This window comes from Streptopelia decaocto (assembly GCF_964273445.1).
Source record: "Streptopelia decaocto genome assembly, chromosome: 1".
Lineage (NCBI taxonomy): Eukaryota > Metazoa > Chordata > Aves > Columbiformes > Columbidae > Streptopelia > Streptopelia decaocto.
The window spans coordinates 45802005-45827102 of NC_138663.1; the positions used below are offsets into that span (position 1 = coordinate 45802005).

General features: G+C 39.4%; 1 protein-coding gene across 1 annotated transcript; it reads right to left on the reverse strand.

The window, feature by feature from the left end:
* Nucleotides 1–5432: 5432 nt before the first annotated feature.
* Nucleotides 5433–22501, reverse strand: METAP2 (methionyl aminopeptidase 2). The gene is made up of 11 exons (XM_082064873.1): nucleotides 22265–22501; nucleotides 21345–21446; nucleotides 17865–17930; nucleotides 17599–17701; nucleotides 12954–13115; nucleotides 11057–11238; nucleotides 10878–10972; nucleotides 10702–10798; nucleotides 10085–10188; nucleotides 7487–7602; nucleotides 5433–6242 (listed from the first exon to the last, which is right to left on the reverse strand). The coding sequence occupies exons 1-11, from the start codon at nucleotides 22443–22445 to the stop codon at nucleotides 5990–5992; spliced, it is 1461 nt and encodes a 486-aa protein (XP_081920999.1). The 5' UTR covers nucleotides 22446–22501; the 3' UTR covers nucleotides 5433–5989.
* Between the last annotated feature and the right edge of the window lie 2597 nt (nucleotides 22502–25098).

Sequence of the window (25098 nt, forward strand, 5' to 3'; positions counted from 1 at the left end):
ATATTCTGCCTCACTTCACTCTAGTAAGTAAAGTAGAGCTCTAACTGGAGCCAAGGAAGGGGCAAGGTTCAGGACCAGTGACAAGACCAGCAGAAGCACCATGGCAGGCGCTGTAAGCCTGGGGAAACCAGGCAGCTGCTTGATCAAAGGCCACCCCTCCACTCTGGCAGCAGCTCCTCCTGGGGTTTGGGTTCCACACCTCACTAGCAGGAGTTCTGCAGAGCAGTAAAGCCAAGCGTCCAGCACGCTTTATCAGTGATGGGTACAGTTAGCTGGAGTGGTCTGGTACATCAGAAGAGACCCAGGGTAAACTCACCCGATGGTTCAGTGCTCCCTCTTTTGTCAGCAGGGAGGCTGGTCTGGTAGCTAAGTAAGTTACTTGCATGAAAGACTAACCACGTGAAAGCATCTTGAGAAGCCATAACCCCTGTATCCTGTCCTCTCTGCATTGATTTTAATCTGCATTCAGAAAATCAGGTTCAGGTTGAAGGTTCAGCGCCATTTCTGCCTTGCAACGGAGCAAAGTTACCTAAAGCTCCACACACTGCCCTCGCTGAATTCCCTCTCACTGCACAAGCAAGCACTGCTTGTTGCAACTTGATAAACCAATTGTGCATTAATTATTTTTAATTAAAGGTTCAAGATCACCTCACACACAGGTTAGCACTCCATGCCTAGTAATTTGGCAGCCAACCACAGTGTGAACATTGCTCAGAATAGAAATATTGTCAGTAATTAACTGTTTTACATGCATTTTTGAGAGCACTTGCTGACTCCCTCAGTCCTTCAGGAGAAAGGCTGGATTTGTATCCCCACGTGCACCAGGGAAGCGGTACTGCACAGTAACCAGTCCCCTGCCAGGTACATTTGAGGAGAGTGTACAAAACTTAATAGTGAAAAGTTTCTTCTGTTTCAGTGGAAGCATCGATTTCAGTCAGTGCCTATTTCCTCTTGTCCTGTCATTGGGCACCACTGACACTCCATCTTTTTTATTTCCCCCATCAGGTGTTTACACACAGGGATAGGGTCCCCCTGAGTTTCCTTTCTCCAGGAAAGCTCAAGATCTACTAGGCAAAAGGTGTATTCTTCAACTGCTGACTAGTCTACGCAGGTTGTTTTCAAAGCACTGTAGCTTTGCAAAAGAAGAGAGAAGCCAGCATCAGTATAAAAGCAAAGCTAAAAGCTATTATGACTTGACCTCAGTTATGAGCTGGGTTGCTGTCGTGGCACAAACACAAATTTTTGCTATGAAAATCTTTAAAGAGTCACAGCACAGTTATTGTTTCTTTTACTTTAAAAGTACTCAGACATTTCAGATTATGAAAACAGAACTGCCTCTTGATTCCCTGTAGAAAAAAATATAGAAAAATTAATATAAAAACAACATCCTGCTTCGAAGCATGCTATGCTTTTCTCATTACGTGGTCTTTATCGCTAAACATACCTTCATAAAACCACTTGGCAGAAACATTTTGTGAATGGACTTCACAACATACACTGCCTTTGTTTATGGACAGTTGATTGATGTTCCACAGAATGCCAAGTACTGACAAGCTGGAAGTGCAAGATCCTGGCAAATGATTAACTACAAAAAGCCAAACTCTCTTATTCCTTCCTGTAAGAAAAATATTTGAAGCACCACCTGTGAAAAATAAAAAAATCAACAAATTCCATTCATCTTTACACATCACATTATTAAGTTCCTGTGATACCATCTTACTCTTTTGTTGTCTTTTAATGTAAAATGGGTATTATTTTGATATACTAAAGGTAACATGACACAAGGAGGTTGGAAGACGTGATACCAGTTTTCTCACTCTTAACAGCAACTTTCCCTCCCTCTCTACATGCTCTATTTCAACCTCCTCTTTGACAAGTTAGAGTAACACTCACCCTTAAAATACCAGCTCCCTTGCAAGCCAGGTTACTACTCAGCAGCTTCCACAAAGCTAATGCTAGACCAGCTTCCTTATTTCACAAGCCGGAGTCTGAAGTAGGAGAGCACGTCCCTACAGATATACCTTACAGTTCCTACTTGGCACTCAGTTTATTTCTCTATTTAATAAAGTTCGCCACTAAAAAAGGAAAGACCCAGCTCTATTAAGGTGGTATTTTTTAAGGTAACATGTCAAGTGCAAAACTAAGGAAATCAATCATCAACACACAAGATGATGTTTTCAAACAAGACCTGTGACTTGGAACGCTACTACCTCTGATTCAAGTAAAAGCAGTACAATCTATCCTTTAGAAGGAAAGCCCCTCTAGCTTTAACAATATTTTTTATTTTCAATAAAGTACTCGAGCTGCAAAAGCTTTGAGAAACAAAGACAACCAAAGTCATCCCTCCACACAAGACTTCCACTTCATGTTGGACAGGGCTTGTGTCCACCAGCCCTGTTTACCTCATTCCAGGCTACAGAGACATTCACCATAGGCCTCCGGTGCGGTGGGCTCCTGGCCCAGCTCCAGCCAAGGGGCCACCCTGCCCGGGGAAGGGGCCAGGCCAGCCCCAGCGCTCACCCCTGGCTGCAGGCAGTCACTGGAGGCTTCCACCTGAACTGTAATCATAGAATTGTTTTGGTCAGAAAACCTTTAAGATCATCGAGTCCAATCGTTAACTTAGCACTGGCAAGTTTAGCCCAAACCATGTCCCTAAGAACCTCATCTATGCATCTTTTAAGCACCTCCAGGGTAGTGATTCCAGTGGTGGCTCCACCACTTCCCTGGGTAGCCTGTTCCAATGCCTGACAACCCTTTCCATGAAGAAATTTTTCCTAATATCCAGTCTAAACCTTCCCTGGTGCAACTTGAGGCCATTTCCTCTTGTCCTATCACTTGTTACTTGGGAGAAGAGACCAACACCCTCCATGCTACAACCTCCTTTCAGGTAGTTGTAGACAGCGATAAGGTCTCCCCTCAGCCTCCTTTTCTCCAGGCTAAACAGCCCCAGTTCCCTCAGCCGCTCCTCATCAGCCTTGTGCTCCAAACCCTTCACCAACTTCATTGCCTTTCTTCAGACATGCTCCAGGAGTGCTGCTACCGCAGTTGAACACAAGACAAAATGACTTTGCCATCTTGCAGTCAGAGAACTAGCACAAGGCTCCATGAAATTAACAGAAGACTTATTAGGTTGAAGATTTACTTGAGCAGGTGACAAAAACAAAATACACAAGCCAACCGAACCAACCCAAACCTTGCATCTAAGAGGAGAGACATGTTGAGTCTAAAATTAGCCTCCCCGTTAGGAAAATCTGAGGCCAAACCTTCATCAAAAGGACAGACTATGAGGTCCAGCTGTACATTCTCTAGTGACATGTATGTCTCAAGGTCTGCATGAAGGTAAAACCCTGCAAAGCAGGTTCTGAAGTCTCCACTTGGGCATCCCTAATAAATGTAGTCTCTACAAAAAATATTACTATTTCTGGTGCTGCACATACTTAAGAAACAAGATTATTCCCATCCTCTGGGTAACCGAGGAAGACAGACTTCAATAACCAGTTCCAAAGTATTTGATACATTTTTGATTTTGTCAAAGGCCAAGCCACTACTGTCCAGTTATCAGACAGCACAGCCAGGAATTTATAACTACACCTCCAGCAGTAGGAAAAAGGCAGCCTAAAGAGCAGGAAGGCAGGAATTCATTTTATTCTTTTACAATGCAATGTGCAAGGAGGTGGAAATAGGCCTTGCCTTCTAGGCCGACAGATGTAAATGCAGGATGGTCGGTAGCACAGGAAGCATCTATCTAGACAAACCCCATAAATTTGTGGCAACAAATAATCATGATGTTCTGCGAGTTATTTTTCCCAGGCATTTCCTCTGCAATCTGTTATGCATGATTATCAGCTTCCACATGCGAATTATCAAACAGACAGTAAGTTTAAAAATTTAAAAAATAGGCCATAGTCCAAAATAGTAGGATATGATCAAATAAAAGTGATGAAAAAAATCACTCACGTGTAATACTAAGTGCTCTTGAAACAACCGTCAGTGAAGAGAAAAAAGCCTTAAGCTGTAGAAACAGTATCAAGTGCCACTGAGCTACCAACAGACTATCTTTCTAGAGGGAAAAATCTGGAAATAGCAGACAAGAGGCTGAGAACTGAAGCAGATTTGTCTTACTTGTTTCTAGCAGAATTTGCAGTAACCAGGCTTGTTACAGAGGTAGATACGTAAGAAGCCACCCTGCTTGTAGCAAGTCAGAAAGTGCATCAGCTGTATGGTCCTGTCAGCATAAATAAAAATAGCAGCAGCTCATGTACCCAGCAGCCCTGTTCGGCACAGACTCTTTCAAGTGCCAGTTTTTACTTTGCAGCGTACAAGGGTGCTGTACAGCAGCTACTGTTTGTTTGGAAGTTGAGACACACACGCCCACACAGCTGCATAAATTACTTAAAATTCGTTGCTGGGACGCCAAGACTCCCAAACAGCAACAACAGAAATAAACATTTCAGTATCCTATTTCATGAGTTTCTACAAGTTTAAACAGTACTAAATTTGAATAATACTTACAATTTGAAAAAAAGCTACCAATGTCTATTATTTCTCAAACGTAGGCAGCACATGAAAATGCTCCCCTCTAAACTGCAGCTCAGTTTTAAAGGACAGAAACGCAGCTTTTACCCAAAGACAGAGGGGGAAATAACTGGTATTTCTAGATTATTATGAACTCCTCTATAAACAAACACAGGCTGTGACTATAAAGGAGTAGGTGAAGTGTCTGTTTCCTAAGTCATTACACTTAAGGCACTGTTATTGACTTAATAAAGAAGCTGTAATTTTTGTTATCAGTAACTATGTAATATTTTAATATGCAAGTCATGAAGTAAATACGCAGCACTAAAAGATATACTGCGCCTAGGTCTGCAGAACCACGGCATTTCATTTACCTTTACAAATGAGGTCAGACAGTCAGATTCACTGCAGCAGGAAGACAGAGAATGACCTCTTATGGCAAGAAAACATCAAATACTTCAGATTAGTTTGCCCATGTGGAAGAACTTTTAACACTCCAAAATAAATCAATGTTCTTGTTATCCCCACAAACTGTCCAACCCAATGTGAACTTTAAGATGGAGAATCACACCAAGGAAAATTTTACTCTGTGCAAGAGGGTGCGCCAACGGCAAGGAATACGGAGAGAGGTATACTGACATACACAGTCCTCTTCAGCCCGAAGCTGCATGAGCAGAGACCACAAAATGCATTTTGACACCTTCTAATAAAACTCAAGTCTAAACTGAAGATGGGCACACTCAAAAATAAATCACACCATGCATCTTTACTGAAGGTGTCACATTCTGTCCTGCAAAAGAGTTGATGACTCTTTGGTCTGTATCTCAGCACTGACAAGACTATTCAAATAAGCACTAAAAGGACAAGTTTCATATTAAGGGTAAGACAGGTCCAGTTTCAAGACAAGAAATGGCAAATCAAGTTTGTAAAATATTTAATAGAGCAGTTTCCCAGCAGACTCCTGACCAGAATTGTAACCAGACTTCTAAAAAGTATATGTATTTTTAGATCTGAAAATTTGTCTTTATTTTTTTTTTTTACAAAATGGATTCCAGGAAGTTTAAAAGGCAATATCATAGAGGACTTCGGCGCAGAAATCAGGTGTAGTCATTCAAAGCATTCAAGTAGGAATACGGTAATATAAATATTTGAAAAGCATCTTTTATCATAAATGTTCAAAACAAAATGTATAACTCATTCCAAACTAAAAATTGAGCTTTATAGCACGTATTTCCCTGAACAAAAAAAAAAAAAAAAAAAAAAAAGCAACTTTCGAAATATTTCTAAAGGCCTGAAAGCTTTTTCCTTGGTTAGTTATATTAGAAGACTTGCCTCTGATTAAATTCCTTCCTTTCCAAATACGGAAAGTATTACATCAGTCCACTGTTAAAACAGACAACATGTTGCAAATTAATTCTGGTATAGTATGTTCCAACGAAGCCTAGAGTATAAAGGTGCTGAGGTGGCTTTGAGTTTAGTAGTCATCTCCTCTGCTGACAACCTCCTTGCATGTTGGGCGCAACAGTATAGTGTGCTCAAACTGTGCTGTGTACGAGCCTTTAATGTCGCACAAGGGAGGGTATGGATCCACTATTCCCAAGTCACACAGGTTCTTCAATGCCATTAGGTATTTACTCTCTCCCAGGCGATCCAGCCATCTGCGGCAGAAGGCAAGAGTACCAAAGTTTTCATTGATAACGTTGAGCAAGTGTTTTGCTCTTGGAAGCCTGAAGGAAAAAGAAGAACATGTTTGAGAAGAGGTATCACCAGCAAGCGTTCACTACAGACAAAAGCCAGACCAATGAAGAACAGGGTTAGATTTCAAGGTGTTTTAAGACTGCCCAGTCTTGGGATATCTTTCTACATCAATCAGGTGTTCTGTTCACGTAAGAAAATACATTTTCTTCCTGCAAAAAGATATCCTTCAAAGCAAATCTGAATACTGCCCAATGCACTGGCCATCCATTTTAAATAGTTACATTGTGAACATTAGTGCCTCTAACTAGCCAGGCAAAATTGAAGGCAGTGACAGGCATCATGCTCTTAAATCATAAAAGGACAATTCATTTTACAAAGAAAAATATAATTCTTCCTGATCCAAAGTGGTTAACAATTGGAACTAATTTAGGCATAAGCCTGGTGGTTTAAAACTCTGAAGTTTTACTTCCGTAGTCAAATACTTGGTAAGCTTTTTATTCATACTTCTTACAGAATGTAATCATAAAAATTAGAGATTTATAGATCTGCTATGATATAAACTTATTTCCAAACATAAGCAGTTCCTTTCCAACCCTTCAGCTAATTCTTTGCCTCCCCCCGTCCCTTTTTTATATTACTAGGTTGTTCTATGGAAACAAAATGGAACTATCTGGAAAAGCATGTCTGCCTTCTATGTTTCTAACCATAATAGTCTTCACTTCAGAAAATATGTTGCACTCCTAGAAACGCCAAAAAGTAATCCCAGTGAAAACTGAAAATTCATAAACTATTTCATTTCACAGCAATACAATGAAGCAAGAACTTAAACCCCACAAAATATCCAGACAAACAAAAGAGATTACATGAATAGCTTAATATATGTTGGGAACAGAACTAAGACAAAGATTGTGGCATACAACCATAATACAGATTTTGATTTAAAAATATATATATATATACACATACATTTAATATATAGCCTAATATACAACCATAATCTCTATATTATTATTTTCAAATTACTAATGATAAGAAGTTACGTAATTATGTATTTTCTCCATTGTCAGATTATTTGGAATAATTCCATATTGTTCCAAATTTACAATCAGAGCATATTTTGTAATGAGAACATTGCTACCACTACCCTTTGAGTCCTCCAACAGCCTAATTAATTAACGAAGAACCTGCACTGTATCAAACTTGAACCCTAAGAGGGTGGTAGCACTAGCACAATATACTAGCAAAAAAAAAAAAAACAGTGACAAAATCCAACCTTATGGGCACATGCCCAACATCGAAGTTCTTCATATAATGAGAACACTCCATATCATCATGAACGACACCTTTTCCTGTGCTACCAAAGGTTTCTATAGCATATACTTCACCTTCCTAAGGAGAAAAAAAAGGGAACATGTTGCAATATGAAAATAAGTGACATTGGGCCATTCTGATACAATGATATCAGTATAACAAATTCTGAATACAAGTAATTAAATGTCAACAGATTCAATCACCAAGTCAATGTAGAGAAAAATTCAACATGGAGATTTCAGACAGTAAATTTACAGACAACTCCAACTCATCAGCTATTTATGTTAGTACCATTTTATTTGTTTCAAGCCATAAATATCAGCACATTTCTAGTCACAATTTCTCAAAGTCATTGCAGTTAAAACATTGTCAAAGCATACATCTAACATAGCTAAGAAACCACATTCTGCTGCAAAACATTTGCTAACTGGAAGTAATCCGTTGCTATTCAGATAGAAGTCCAAGGAAATTTATAGTTCAGACATAGCAAATAGATGTTGACTAGAGACTTACTGCACTGAAAAACCTTCTGCCCAATTTCTGCAAGAATTTTCTGGTAACAGCTGCTAGTATAAAACCTTAACCTGCTCATTTCCACTCCACAAGATGAATTTCTTCAAGAAAGAAAGGTGGTAATATATATCTGCAAGGGCATTATCAAAATTCTAGCCAAGAGCATACTGAAATGCCATTATATAAACTCATTTCTGCCAAGTGCATTCACACACCCTCAATGGTAGGACTGTGAAAGGGACTTAAGACAGGACATCAAACATTAACAGCAGAAGCTGGGCTTTCCAGTTTATTAACCTTCTTTTAAAGTCACAACCCCAAAATAAGAAGCCATATGAAAAGGAGTAACACAGGCTTCAAATTCAAGACAAACTCTTAAAGATGTTCCTGAATATTCAACTACTTTCATTAAAAAGACAAAACCACAAAAACCCACAAACAACACTACCAAAAAAATTCACTTTACACCCACTTTTTCAGGATCATCAGAGGTTCTGTTTCTCTTTATCACAAAAACCTCATTGGATTGCAGTTTGATACTATAATTAGCATAGTACAGTAAGAGCTTGGCTATGCTCCACATTCTTCATTGGCAAAACTGTCTTTAACAATGTAGGATGGTGTCCTAAGTAACCTACAGAGGCTGAAGAAATTAAAGAATGTCTTCTCCCCAGTGTCTGAATATTCAATTAAAACAATCTCAAAGCTCTTAAATCTTTAAGAAAGATTTCCTCAAAGAACATTTAAATTTTATACTAGTAATATACTGATGATGGATGATATACAAGACCTAACCATTCACTAAGCTAAAACAAGACGGGCACACAAGCTTTTACACCTTCCTTTTCCAATACTCTTAATCCCTTTGCACACTCCTATAAATAAGATGATAGTTAAAACTTTTGTCATTTTGTTCACATCATTAACAAGGTGATGAACAATTATGGTACAAGTTTTGGGTGATGAGAGAGAGTTTGCCTCAAAAAACAATCTTGTCCAGACCAGACCTGTCCCTTATTCAGCTCTTAGAAGTGTTGCTTTATTTACTCTGACAGGCTTACTAGTGATCATTGCTGACCAGTGATCAGGCTTAGAATGAAATTTAAAGCTTCTTACTTCATTACCAATCTTTTAAATAAGCCTTCTTATCTTGTTAGAACACAAGCTTATATCAAAATGTTAAATCTAAAGCCTAAACCTATCAAAATGTGTAACCTAAATCTCAGGTTACGTATTTTAATGCTGCCTTTCCCATTGGTATAGTTTGCCACATCACGTACAGCAACTTCTCTTCCCCTGCTCCAAAATGGTTTTCAAAAATTTTTCCTCTAGCCTCTCACAGTAACTAGAAATATGCTTAATTATTTTGTATCTGCAAAGAAAAACTGCACTGGAAGCTTTTCAGGAAAAATATCTAACTGTACTTCCAAAAGTCGTCCACAGCTACAACACTAAAGGAATATTCCTCAAGAATTACGTAAGCAAGAAAAGATTGTTATTTTGTCTTTTTAATTACAGAGTGAAGAACCAAGGAAAGTGTGAATGACTGGTAAGTCTGAACACCTTTCAAGAAAACTCTAGTCACTCAAATTCAGCCCAAAATCTGAACTCCTGTCCTTTTCCCTGCTCCTAAGTGTAACATTCCAACACTCCATTTAAGTAATGCATACACATTGAGAAATAAATATGCCAAGAGTTTCCATAAGCATCACTAAGGCCATTCAGATTTCAAGGTTTTCATAGCTGTTGCTTGGTGCTGTGGGTTTTTTTTCTTTTATTTTTTTTCAAATAAAGAGCAAGGTTCCGAGGCTTCAATTTCAGACAGTGTCAGATAGCAGAATACTCCAGGGCTAAATGGAGAAGCCACTGAGCTGAAACAAGAGTGATCACTCCTTTACAGGAACACTACAAAGTGCAGCAAAGTTTTTACTCTGTTGCTATTATCCACCAGAATCACAAATATTAAATGTTAGGACCACACAGAAAATATTATTCTTGCAGTGACAGCTGGGTAAACTTAACAGAAAGATTTATGAACTCCATTTACCTCCATTCTTGTGGCTTCTCCTCCTTTCACAATGGGCACCGTTTTTCCAGCATGTATCCTGTACGGCCCAATCGAGTGTCCATTCAGATTGCGAATTGGTTTCACTTTAGAAGAAAACATTAATATTACAGGCAACTTCCTAACAAATGTTAAACCCTTTAAGGCAATTTGGTTTGTTAGTCCATACTGAAAGTGCTACAGTGACTCGTCATATTGAAAAGAACTAATCACAAAACTATCCACACATCTTGTACAAATTCTGGCCAAGACACAAGTTAGTTTTGCATGCTATATCAAAACCTCATTATTAACGACTGGCAACTTCAACATTAATAAAAGTTTATTAATAAAGCCAAACAGCAGGTATCAAATTATTTGTACATTTTGAAAGAGTTGTTTAGCCTTCAGCTTATCTGTTCAAGCTACAATACTTGCAAGGATAATCCAAGAACATTCCTCCAGAGGAACAGCAAGACAGCCAGAAACACATATTTATGCAAGACTCACACCCTACTTCTAGTACAGTGGTCTTTTCAATATAATACAAACAAACCCATATTTGTACAAACATATAATACTCTACAAACAATTATCCTTATATAAAGAAAAGAACTTGCCTTGGTATGTTTTGCCATCAATTTCAACCTCGTAAGACTCCATAACTTCTTGTATGGCCTCCCCCACATCACAGAGACGTACATCTATCCCAGCACACTAAAAATAAAGTGCAAATATAAGCAGAAAATAATTGCAAAGTTTACTGTAGAAGACTTGGCAAATGACTTGATCATACCTTTATTCCAGTATTTGTGGCATCTTTTACAGCTTCTAATAGTCTGTCATATTTTGGATTGAATGTGACTGTAAAAGCACAGTCAATAATACGACCTGAAATTAGCAGAAGTTAATTAGCATAATAGTCTGTGCATTGAAGTATGTTCTCAAAGTTTTAATTCATAAATGAAAACTAACCACTAATATGTGTCCCAAAATCTATTTTGCAAATATCATCGTACTGCAGGACTGTTGGATCTCCAGCATTGGGAGTGTAGTGGGCGGCACAATTATTCAGAGAGCACCCAGTAGGAAATGCAAGACCTGCATTTAAACCATTTTCCTTTATCAGCTTACGTGAGCAGTCTTCTAGTTTTTCACTAAAAGGCAGAGGGGAGAAGAAACAAAAGAACACAACAGTTGTCAATATTTCTTATAATGACTTCAAATAAATCAATGCAAGAACAAAACCTCAGAAAAAATATTCAAGCAAATGTTTTAATTTGACATCTTAAACTACTTGTATACTAGCTAGGAGGAGACCCTAGACTAGAAAACGTAAGTACAACATCACAATCTTCAGTTCTTGGTGTCGTTTCTTCTACCCTTTCTTGGGCAAAACTGAGTATTTCACTAGTGTTTTTATTATAAATGTAACAAGCTACATGTTACAAGCTACATTTAACTGATTCTTCCTGAGCAGCAGGCTATACAACTAAAGTTCAGGCACATTAAATGCATTTTTTCAATTACTGGGATTTAAAAGGGAAAGAAAAAAAAAGGAATAGAACAGTCCTCTCATTTACTAATTTTTTTAATACAAAAAAGATTATTTTTTTAAATTTAAGCAATAACAGTGACAAAAGAAAACCTTATGAGACTAACATTTGTTCTTGGGTTTTGTCTATTCTCAAGCTGTTTGCTGCTAGAAAACTACAGACACATGTCCACTAGTGCACACTCCTATAGTGGCACTGAATTACATAAACTGCAACTCCCAACAGTGCACCATACTCTGATTTTATTTAAGAAAGCTATTCACTCAGAGCAAATTGAAAAAAGAAGAGAGTTTACTTTAGCAGGCGAGTCCCCATAGCCTGAGGTACTTCAGGAAGAAAAGTCATGTTTTGAAAAAATTATTGCTTATAACAGTCAAACTGTATAATTCAGTATGTCAGATTTGTTTCAGCCAGAGTAGTGATTATTAAGGCAGTTGTTTCTTCCACTTTCCCTGATGGTATATTATTTCTTTCCATTATCCTCGAAGTTACCTTGGGGATCAGCTCTGATTAGCTTTCTTACTATCCTACTCTTGTTAGCACAGTCCTCAGTCATACCAGGCTCAAAGCACCTGATTTTGGAAGCTAAACTGTTCCGGATCAGTGCAGTACTTGGACAGTAGACAGTCACTCTAGATAAACTGAAGGACAGAAAAAGGAATAGTTGGAAGAATCAAGAGAATCAGTCCAGGCTAATTATTTCTTAAATCTTTACCTTAATCAAATTCATGTTTATCTTAACCCATTTGCTCAGTTATTTCTTATCAACTAAGAATAACACAAAGAAGCATTGTGTTTCTCCAGAAACATCAGTCAGTGAAGACTAAATATAGATAAAATCTTCCTGCCCTGGACTGACTATACAGCCATGCTGTTTTCACACCTCTTTCTCAACTCCCAGCCTCAGACTACACCTGCAGTGCCCAGCCCCAAAACTTCACTGACAATTCTGGCATTTTATTATCACTATTGCTGCTTCTCTCAGCACCACTGCAGAACTTATGTGCAAGAGGAGTCGGGGCACAGAACACTAAAATCAAGCATGTGCTCAAAATAAGTGAACCTAACTGAAAGCTTAGTTTGAAATTCAGTATGACCCCAGGCCCTGGACACTGCATAAGCTAATCATATGTTATAGGAGGAAACGTAAAGGAAATAATTTGGGATACTGGTTGCATACTTCAAATGGAAACCTCCCCCCTCAACACTCATGGCACAGCCAATTAAAGCACACAAAACTGAGACTAATTCCCCCCCTGCTCTGGAGAAAGAAAAAAAATCTATAGCAGAGGTCCTTAAAAGATTGATATCCTCACCAGATTTCTATCATTGTCATTCCAGGTTTTATCCAGCTCATAACGTATTTCCTCACTTGTCTGTGTGCCTCCGCAGCCTCTCGAAAATCATTCCAGATTTCCTCACTGGCTTGGTCTAGTGCTTTCTTTTCTTCACTGGTTATTCTCCAAGCAGCTGTTCGCCTTCAAAAATACATAAAGCATGTCATGAAGAGTTACTATAATTGCAGTAGTCATTACAACTTCTGTCTAAAGACTGCAAAGGGTGAATAAACCAGTCAGGTGTACGTTCCCTTGTGCAACAGAAAAGATCCTGATTTATACAATTTTGAGAATAAAGGAAGCCTATAAAAAACAACAAACCCCCCTCACAAACTATTATCACCACAGACTGGCACCTATAAAAAGCAGTAATATTGCAGCAAAAAATAATTATGTATATATAGAAATTTCACTCCGACCATGAACAATTTTATTCTGATTTTCAAAAGCCTTACCTCCCAGCCTCCCAAAAGCCCAGAGAAGCTGTGTGCTTGAAGGACGCATAATACTTTACAAAAAGACAGAAAAGGCATATAAAGTGCATATCAAGGCCTGCAATTCTACCTTGAGTTTAGCAGGGCGAATCACCGCAACATGCTCTGCTCATGCATAAAGTTTATTTTTTGCACAATCTTACTCATTCAGACAGTGCTCTAACTATATGGAGAAGAGTCTCAACACTGTAGTGTAGCTACTTGGCCCAGAAACTGTTACTGACACAGAGACAATAAGCTCCTTCAAAATTTAAGAGCTTGCAGTTCCATTCTCCGAATACTTGGGTAATAACACCTAACACAGGGCATAGTAACTATGACACATGCCAGGAAGTTACTTTCTAAATTTGCTGGACAGTGAACTAACATTCGTTCCAAGAGAATACCACTCATTTTAACTCTTCAGTAGGTTCATAGAACAAATACAAGAATAATTTTCAATACAAGACTAAATATATAATTAGTTTTGAATATGGGTTTTTATTAAACAAGAAACTATAGAACTAAAGTTCCAAGAAAACAAACAAAACAAAAACAACAACAACAAAAAAAAAAAAAAAAAAACCAAAACAAACAAACAAAACAAAAAAAAAAGTAATTTAGCCACTCCAGCAACTGTCAGAACTTAATTAAAAGACTACTCTTTTGACTACAAAGTAGAGATATCCTTCAAATGGTGAAGCTGGAGCACTGTAATGATGCAAAAATCCCTAGTGATAACTCAAAGAACTCCATATGTGCTATGCAGCACATCCTAGTAGGTGGGCCATAAAAGAAAAGGGATGATGGACAAGATGGACCAAAGATACTATACTACACCAAAGTTTCCAAATTTAGAAATTATCTTTTACCTTTACATAAAGGAGCTGATTCTAAGCAAACAATCAAATATGCAGAGTTAAAGGACTAATTTTTGAAATCCAGAAGTGTAACTACTTACCTGTTTCATAGACATGCAACTCGGTTCCATTCTAAGAGCTACCTTCACAGCCAAAAACTAGGTATGAGTAAGCCAACAGACTATGCCCTGCGATTTTGCTGCATTTTGAACTAAGTATTCGTACAGTGTTAAGAGGCCTGCAATCCTAAACCAGAGTTGAAAAGAGAAAGAAGGATTCCATAAAAGTTTTCACAGGACGACCAGAGGGTCCAAATATTTTGATACCCTTTTGTTTGATTCCCTTGAACTTCAGGCTCCTTTTCAGATAAAGTAACAACAGTGCAAAGGGGAAATCCCATACTTACTTGTCTGACTCGTCTTCTTGCTTCAATAGCAAGAATCCCGCATACTACTCTTACAGTTTGCCTTAACACTGGTAAATTCCACCAAAAAATAACCTCACAAGTAACAGGCTGCAACACCTGAGTGTCGTTACTTGGAAACTGGACTACTGCCAGCACCAGCATCGTGACACAAGAAGATGGAAAAGGTGTACTGCAGAAAAACAGTGGGGAGAGGGACTTAAGGAGCACTTCAGACTGCTGTGGATTGCAGCAGGGAACACCCTCTGGTAGCAAGAGCTGATGACAGAGCCTGGGCAGCTGCTCTGCCATCAGTCATGTACTTAAGTGCAAACTCCAGCAAACTGGCAGGAAGCCATCCTCACTCTATGCTGCTGTATTTCAGCGTATAGTCACTCCATGTAAGACAACTGGGGGGCAAAATCACCTCTACATTTAAAAATACTTTATCAGACCCAAAGCATTTTGCTGCACCACTGCCACCTGGAAGCAACAAGAAGTCCTGCTCAGGCCTAAGCACTTCAGGACATGAGAAAAATCAACTAATCAGATAATGGTTGCACACCAAACATCAAGTCCTCCAACAGGTACATGAGCTAGCAAGCTTTTCCAAGGACAGTATCCCAACATGCTGGCTACCACATAAATCAACTTAGGAAGTTCACCACTTACTCCAAGCCATTTGTTCCCATCTTTTCCCTCGAGCTCACAGTCCCAATTCTCACTACTACAGTCTTTAATTTCAAGAGACCAGGCCTGGGCTGAAAACTAGATTTTAGTGATCAAAATACAAGAATTCCAGAAAATAACTCCCCCAGGTTATTTTAACCCATGTAACAGCACAGAGGCAGAAACAAGCTGGAAAGGACAAGAATAAGAATTCCCTAAACCCACTTTAACAAAATGAGTGTACCATGAAATATTGCTTATAGCTTTTCCACCCTCCCTGTCACAACATTTCAAATTCAGTTGTCTTCAAAAAAACCACAAGCCTTCAAACAGAACTAAATACTGGCGATAAAAATACCAAAGCTGTTAGTTCAACTTGCCACACAAAATACACAATTATAGGTTGATGAGAAGTAACTTCAGAAAGCATGTGACATCAAGAGTTCAGATCAGAAGTACACTCTTCAAAAAAATCCAAGGCAATACCCTACTGACCTCAGCATGAATAAAAGAAGTGGCATAAAAATGCTTCACCAAAATACAAAATGAAACTATTATTCAGAATAGGAAATATCCAAGCATTCATGTCAGCTACTAACATAAGTACGTAGCTACTTATGTCAGGAAATGCTAAAGTAGCATGCTAAAGAGTTAACTGTTTAAACTAGAAACAAAACTAAGCATGTATTTGCTTAAGCAAATTATATAAAGAAACTATTTCAGGTTCCTTAGAAGAGTTTATTCTTGTTCCACAGCAGAACGCTCTTGGTGCAGAAAAGATGCCCCACTTAAATCCTGTTACCAAAGGTCTGGTTTTGTTGTTTTGCGTGCATTTACATGTTTGGGGTTTTTTTCCCCTTTCAAATGAATAGTAGCAAACCCAGAGTAAAACATTTAATTTTCAATTGGCTGGATATGTAACAGAGGTGTAAAAATAGTGTGTCGGTCATTAATAAACTATGAACACGCCTCAAATACTTATAATCTAATTTCTGGATTGCTTAAATCATGTCCTCCTGAATGTGGTTTATGAGCATATACAGACAAACACTTAACTCTTAAGCATGAAAGAATCACTCCTGCATCAGCTTGTCAAGACTACCCTGTGAAAGTCCTTCATCAGCACACTAATATTGTGCATACAAACAAGGCAGCCATTTCTAAATAAATGCGAGCACACCTTGCAATCGAGTTGAATTTAAAAGAAAAGGTTTCCTCAAACCCGAATTTTAATCTCATAGAACTTATATAATATCATCTGTGAGTATCTGAACACAATTTATATGATGTACTAGACTCTTGACTATGTTGCTTACACTCTATGAAAAACAGGCATGACTTTAAACAACTAATAAATGTTTCAAAGTAATTTGATTCTGTAAAAAAAGAGTAATTGAAAACTAAACAATGCTTTCAGAAATATAAACATTTATCTACTCACCTCCTCCTTTGGTTTAAACTATTTTGTCAGAGTTTTAATTCAAAATTTCCTGGAAAGTTTTCAGTCATACCTGGTCTTTTCATTCAGATATTAATGCCATTCAAGCTAATTTCACATTCCCCTCCAAGTAAAACATGACCTCCCACAACACCGCATGTAGGAAACTCAGTCAAGCTGGTATATCCTAGTTCCTCACAAAGCATATGGAAATAGTAGTACTGTATGAAAACATAAGGATGCAGATGTCTGTTCCAGTAAACCACTAGAAGCTGCTGCTTGTTTAGCAAAATTGCACAATATACCCATGCTACTCTGAATTATAAAAAACAGTTACGTTATAATAACTATATATTCATACAAACAAAGAGAAGCAAAGTGCAGAGTACACCATTTATGCTTTTAAATTAAACTGTCTCATTCTCTGAGACGACAAGTTGACACCCATGTGCATCCAAACTGCTGCATAACAGCGTCACACCTCTCTGAATTTTAAACTTTCACTCAGTTCTAGTTCAGACTTTATTTTTCTTATAAGCTGCTTACTGAAATACTGCTGGTCCCCTGGGTCTCAGGGTCCCCTTCCTCACGGCAATTCTGCTCATACAGGCTATACCTCAATTAAAAGGGTAGGGAAGAAAGAACATTTCTGGCCTAAAGACTTCTCTTCATTAAGTTCTTAGATGATCCAGTTGTATATTAAGATTTTTTGCAATTCAGCACATCCAGATGACAACATTTATATTTTAAAAATATTTTAAATACATTTTAAAACACTCACCCATCTTGTGTTGGTGGGTATTCACATTCTTCTCCCTTCGGGAATATATTGCTGGGAAATAGATCACATATTGGAATAGATGGTGGATCTGTCTGGACCTTAGCTGTTGAGTATAATTTAAGAAAATTTTACATATGGTACACTGGAAATACTTAGCCTACAATGCCAAAATGCACCCCAAAATTTGTTTTTGCTGCCAAGAACAGCACTTACACATGCTTATACCAAATATTCATGCAGTCTATATTTTTGTGCTTGATACCTACGTCCTTTCTTCTTTTTCTTCTTTTTCTTCTTTTTCCCCGTTGCTCCGTCTCCTTCACCCTCTCCATCTACAGGAAAGAAAGTTCTCAGATGAATACAAAACAACCTTAAAGACCAAAAAAATGTTGAATGAGACACAAAATCATCCAGACTACCTGGAAACGCTTCTTTCACAGCAGAATTTAATGGATTAAAATAAGATAGCTAGAAGCTGCCACCAAACCATTAGCATTTTCAGTTCCTATACCAAACACAGACCTAAGAAAATACTTCGTAAAGTTGATGACTTAAATGTATCACCCAACAGAGGAAAAAAAGCAGCTCAGGGAAAAATCCTACTTCAAATTCCTCTATTCTCAACACACCCAAAAAGATGCCTGGGGAGCTGGGGGAGGGCATGAGAGAGAAGTGTATTAGACACAACAGTTATCAAAAAGCTAGGACTTACTGCTTCAAACACACTTTGATGCTACAGCTAAAGGAACTTAAAGCATCTGTCAAGATTAAAAAACCCAAACAAGTAAAGATGACAGCACTTAGGTCAGGATGAGTTTGATCTGGACATTAACAGGGAAAGTCACAACCAGTACAAGCAAAACTACTGCATGTGAGACATACCAGTGGGAGGTTTTCAGAGAGCACAGCATGTTAGCACCAAGAATCAGCCACACCATGCTAGCTCACATTTTGGAGCTAGCGATAACCCCCATGGACTTAATGTTTGGCTACATCTAATGCTTAGTTACTTCACACACAATGAAGCCTTTATCTAATGTGATACCATCTCACTAAACCTTCTGGACCTCACCATAAGCACATTTCAAAATAGATAAGTACCAGATCATCCTTGTGGTCCTTTCCAATCTGGTATTGTATGATTCTATGAAGTACTAGTAATCTAGATTTAGAACATTTATTTTTATCTAAAGCAAAGAGTAAAACTGAATGAACTTTTAGAATCAAGTCAAAGCACTGCTGTTTTGAAGGAATTTATACAGAAACTTGTACTTGCTCATTTATTTAAAAACAAAACCAAACCAAAACACTGACTGGTTATTCCAGTCACTAGGTTTCAATCCTCTCATGATCGTCAGTGTCATCCACATTTTTAAGCCATAGTGACTGATGTAATCCTGCAGCTAGGGCAAATTTCAGTAATGTCTCACCCCTGCTACTCCCCAGTTCATTTTGGCATTAAGAATCTTATTTTAAATGTTTGCAAAAAAACTGCAAGTATAACTTGCACTACTAGTGTAACTGCAATATAGTTCAGCCTACCAGATTCTCCATCAATCCATATTTCACAGGCCAGCTGGAAAACCTTAACAGTGCATAAAAATTTCTTTAAAATGTGGTAACCTCACCACATTTCTCTTGACCTTGAGCTGTGCTCAAACCATGCATCAAAAAATGAATTAGACATGACTCCATTCACCAAATGATTTTTGGATTTTTATTTTTTTAAACACTAGGCCTAACCTGCCAAAAGAGCACAGCATTTCTTAAATGCTATCGCTGTTGCTATCTGCTTATTGTGGCTTTTTCATACATCGCTGCACGTGAATCTGCCAACTGCAAGGCAAAATAACCGGGCCTATGCTTCCACGTCCTTGAAGACTGCTGCAGACTAAATGTGCTGCCAGAAACATAACCTGAAGACAAACAGGGTATTATTGGTCAGCTGCAGTAGTTATCTAGCTGGTTGTGAAAACAATTTTAGCCAGAAAAGCAATTTAAGAGCTTTGCAAAACTGAAGCCCAACCTTATGTCGTTTTGGTATAGGTGTTTAATAACTTAGATAACATTTTTGCATGATATTAGCCTATCAGGATGTTTTAACACTGCAATGGAAATCTGAAGAGCGCTTCCAAATATCTCCTGGATTTTAAAAGGTATACAGTCTCATTTCTGAGGCCACTCAGTTATGGGCTTATCAAGGAAAAAAACACAAAGTAGGTACATATTTTATTGGTTTTAATCTAATGCACACCCTGTCTTAAGCAACACCCCTGAAACTACACAATTAAGACGGCGTGTGTCAAGACCCAGTACAAGCAAGAAAACAATGTCTTCAAAAAGCTTGCAGCAATTTATTTTTCTGCAAAAATATTATTGCTTTTCTAAGCACATAACCAAGTCTAACATGTGGATAAAAAGATTATTATTTCAGTGGTAGCACCACTCATATTTTGTTTTACACTTTCCAATAGTGTACTGTAATACTAATTGCTAATACTGTAAAAAGCATAGAAGAACACAGCACTTGATGTGTGACTAACAACATTACTTCTCCTGAGATGGAACTAAAATGATTCTAATAATTTTCAAATATTTTTTTTCATGGTGTGAAGTTTTCACTGTCCTCCTCATACTTCTTACTTTAGTTGCAACAATGGCAAAGCACATATCGTATTAACTATCTTTCAACTCCATAACCTGAAATATACCATAGAACAAATAATCCATCAGAAGATACTTCTAAGGAAAGCGATTGCATAAAACTGGATTTTTTATAAATATAAATATAAATATAAATATAAATATAAATATAAATATAAATATAAATATAAATATAATGTTCAAAGATAAATTTATTTGTAATTTTACGTACCCCAGCACACTTATTTCATTTTTTAAGAAACTCAGATATCTAACTTATTAAATTAAATTCTAGAATTATGAATTCCAGCAACAGTCAACTATGAAGATTTCTAAGCAGAACAATAAAAATCACTGCAGAATGCTGAACCAACTTTAAATGCTAATTCACAAGATGGAAACTAAACTACTAACCTGAGAAATGTATTTTCTTAAATGTCCATGTCTATTGAGAATCACTCATCAAAAGAACTCAAAGACAGCATTTTTCCCCGCGTGTTCCTACAGAAAAGATGCATCCAGCCTGGATTTCAATACCAGATACTTCCAAGGCACTTGCTTACAACACTGGCTGCTTAGCACAAGCAACACACGAGGTGTATGCCTTGCTTCTGTACTAACCTCCCCCTCCTTCATTTTTTATAAAAAACTAGGATTATAGATGAATAGATTTCAAGTCACTGGTAAAGACTCTAAAGCCTTCTAATAATGAAAATACTCCCTTAAATTTTCTCTGTTTTTTTTTTGTTCTAGAGACATTATTTGTAACATAAATTTATACTGACCACGGTAATGTGAGAATGTTTCATAGTTTACCTTATGTGAAACTAAACTTTCCCCTACAGTAATAAGATCCTTGAAAACAAGAAGCTCTAACAAAGCTGTGATCCCTGATATTTTTTATATATATATATATATATATATATATATGCATGTCTGAGAGCTAAATTGTTGCCAAAAAAAAGTAAAACATACATATAGTTGATTCTCGGCTCTCCCAAGCGAAAAAAACAAACCAAACCCATCTGTAAAGTTGGTTAAAACAGGAGTCCAGAAAGAAGTAGAAACTGGAAATGTCAAGAGAAAAGATAAGTTATACTTGCCTTCATCATCATCATCTTTTTCCTTCTCCTCCAGTGCTTGTTTATCCAATTGTTTTGCTACATCATCAAGAGTACCTTCCATTTCTTTATCTGTTTCTTGTCCTGTTTGTAAAATTAAAGTTTGACTTACAGTAAAAGGGCAGCTCCACATTAGCAAACAACAGTCCCCCAAACTTTGTAGAAATATTGTGTGGTATTCATCCTACAGATACCAGAGCACAGGTGACATTTTTTTTAAAGCAGTCCCAACGTGTAAGACTGTAGGGTGCTACAGTGACAGCTACTGTTACTGAAACTTGCATATAAAGGTAGCATTACCCAGACGCTTCTGGTCGCTTTTTTTCCTGCCAGGGTAACTAATTCGTCTTGCCATAGCAGCAGCCTGCTCTTGTGAGATAATATGGGCGTGAAGTAGATAATTATAAACGCACAGCATGATCATCACTAACTGCTGGCTTGCTAAAACAAACCCAAACCGTAGTTCCTTTACACAATTTGCCCAGACTTGCTCGGGCTCTCTGAGAGGTGTACAGAGACTCCACCACGCGGGGTGACTTTTACAGCAGCAGTCACACGCCTTTCCCCCCCCCAGGGCATAGGAGGGGATGGGGGAAGCGGTGGCTTCTCCTGTGCACACCGGAGCAGGGAGGGCTCTCCTCGCCTCAGCTTCCCCGGAGCAGAACGACAGCTGCACCCCCGGGCCCGCCAGCCCCTCCTGGCCCAGGGGATCCCCTCAGCCCGCACAGCCGCCACGGCCCGGGACAGCGGCCTCGGCGGCGCCCGCGGCCCGCACCACAGGACCCTTCAGCCACCCACAGCCACCCGCCGCCGCGTACGAGCCTCGGTGTGCCGGCCCGCGGCACCCTCAGCCCGCCCCGCCGGCCTGTCAGCGGAGAGTCCCGGCGCGGCCCGGCTCCTACCCGCGGGGCCCGCTTTGCCCTTCTTCTTCTTCTTGCGCTTCTTCTTGGCGCCATCCTCTGCGCCGAGCCCCGCCGCACCGCCCTCCGCGCCGTCCTTGTCCTCAGGATCCGGCGGCAGCTCGCCGTTGAGGTGCTTCTCCGCCTCGGCCGCAGCGCTGCCCGCCGACCCCACGCCCGCCATGTCGCCGCGGCCGCGCCGCCTCCCACACACGCTGCGAGACTGGCCCTGCGCTCTATGGTGAGCGCGGGGCACGCCGGGAAGGCTGGAGGACTCCAGCGGGAGGGAGGAGGAGCCTAGGGAGGGAAGCGGGGAGGGAGGTCAGTTCACAGTGGCACAAAACGCCTTCATATAACTGAATTTCAGTTTGGTCATTGGAATATGATCTGTTCAGCCTGGAGGAGACCGAGGGGAAACCTCATGACGGCTACAGCTTCCTCACAAGGGGAGGAGGAGGGGCAGGTACCGAACTCTGGCGACCAATGACAGAACGCAAGGGAATGGCAGGAAGATGTGCTGGGGAGGTTTAGGTTGGACATTAGGAAAAGGTTCTTCACCCAGAGGGCGGTGGAGCACTGGAACAGGCTCCCCAGGGAGGTGTCACGGCCCCAAGCCTGACAGTGTTCAAGAAGAGACTGGACAACGCCCTCAGACACATGGTGTGAACTGTGGGGTTGTCCTGTGCAGGGACAGGAGTTGGACTCAGTGTCCTTGTGGGTCCCTTCCAGCTCAGGACGTTCTATGATTCTAAGATGACAAGCCAATAGTAATCACAAAGGAAGGTTTCAAAAATACAGGCTGAGGGTCAACAGTAGAGACTTACTCTGTCTTCACCAGCAAGTATCTTCTTGGGGAAATAGAACAAAAAAAAGGAAAATCCTGCAACAAAGCGGCCCTTTCCCAGTAGGAGCAGCTGCCATGAACTCTACAGCAGACATGAGAGAGAACTGTTACAGAAGGCAAATAATGTAAGGAAAAATAACTTGTTCCATGGATCAAATGCATTGACTCTAGAACTGAAGTCGCAGATAAAGGAGGCCATGAAGCCTACAGAAGCGCAGGAAATACAGAAAGATTGATTTGAGCAGAGATAGATAAAAGAAAAATAAGACGGGTAAGAATACACCTTCTGCGCGGCTGCAGTCGTGAGATTCAGAAGTAAGAGCATCAGAAGAAATGGGACAACAAGGAGAAAAAGTATTTCTGTAATCAATTGAATTAATGAAGCCAGTTTTCTCAGAGGGTTGGTTTTGGTTGTTTTTTTCCTTCCCAGAATGACTCCAGCACCGCTCATGATCACTGTGGTACCCCAATGCAGAGAGAGATAGATTGTGCTTTAATAGTACTACACGTACAGTTGATCAGCTGGCTGGTGCCACACAGTTCAGCAGAGTTTGCCTTGCCTTTTTCTGGTGGGGACCACTTCCTTGGGCCTCTATTGTCTACCCAGCTGCTGATTTTCACAAATTGTGCCTAGGTGTCATTATCTTTGAGTGTGTTATTCTGCCAGATCTGTCTGAAACGGGACATTTGCATAAAGCTCTTTTCCTTAAAAAGTAGGCTAAAAATAAATCATAGAGAGGAGTCACGCTTCGCTTACTAAAGGATACAAAATAAAACAAAACAAAACAAAAAACTAGCAGACAGAAATAAAATTGGCAGGGAACTGAAAGAGACAAGATTTAACAACGTGTCTCTACAGTTTGAGGTGATGCTATGCACTAAGTGCCGTTACAAGACCAAGGAGCACTCCTAAGCTACATTATTAGGCTTGCAGAGAAGGAGGCACACTGGACAGAGCAAAGTTAAGCACCTCCCAGGCCCAGAATTAGCACTATATATAAGAGAGGACAGATAGCCAACAGGATAATAGCTTGATAACCAACAAGCAAAAATAGGAGTGCTGAATGAAAAACTTGCAAAGTGGGTGTAAGAAGCTGGACTGACTGCATTAACAAAGCGAACATTAACATGAACAGACTGACAGCTGGACTCCACATTCCCCATCTGGCTGCTTTTAAGAGGACCTGGTCTTCTAGAAGCAAAGACTGAGCCGCATCTTGTAACATGCCCTTAGCAGGTCAGATTGTTTTGCCCTTCTTCTGTTATTGCTAGTCAGCTGTTTCTAGCATGTAATATACATTATAGTAATGAATGCTATGTTTTCCAATTTCATGCTATTCTGGGCAGCATGATAAGAAGACAATATTGGGCAGGCCATAGGCCAGAACAGAGCTGTGAATACCATTTTTACCTAGAGAAAGATACTGGGGGTTTTTGTTTTCTCGCAGTGGCTATTCCTTTTCTGAAGCCGCCTCCTGGACAAAGGCAGGCAGTGGCTGGGGAGTTAAGGGAAGGGCTGAATGCAGTCCAAAACATGTGGTAACTAAGCAGCAGGACTCAAAAGCCTTTCCTGAAAGACAACATAGAGACTCACCTCTTCTTTTTCTTCCAAGGAGACGGTTCCCATTGCACTGTTTTCCTAACAAAAGAAGTTACAGTCTTAAGGAAAAGACTTCTTTCAGGGTATGTTATGTTTTCTTTTGTGTTTTCTTTTCAAGCTGTATGTGTCAAGAAATGGCATGGAGTGGGGGAGCTGTCTCTGAGAGCTGCGGCTTAATCCTGGAAAGAGGGGGAGGAAGGATGACTAGGGAGTAAGTGGCCTGTATCAGTCCCAAGAGGAGTTGAATGGAGGTATGTTAAATTTGTTTCTGTTTGTGTTTCTGGGGCTGATGCCATTATTTATGTGTTTATGACACTTTAATACTCTTTTTCCTAACTTAGGGCCAAAACTCGTAGTCCTTACTCAACTCTAAAAATCCGCTGAAGTCCAATG

Coding starts and splice junctions, on each gene's coding strand:
- METAP2 (XM_082064873.1), bottom strand. CDS start 22,445: ATGGCGGGCGTGGGGTCGGCGGGCAGCGCTGCGGCCGAGGCGGAGAAG. Junction 10,799..10,877: donor CCACAAATACTGGAATAAAG/GTATGATCAAGT, acceptor CTTTATTTTTAG/TGTGCTGGGATAGATGTACG. Junction 6,243..7,486: donor GTTGGGCATGTGCCCATAAG/GTTGGATTTTGT, acceptor TTTTTCCTTCAG/GCTTCCAAGAGCAAAACACT.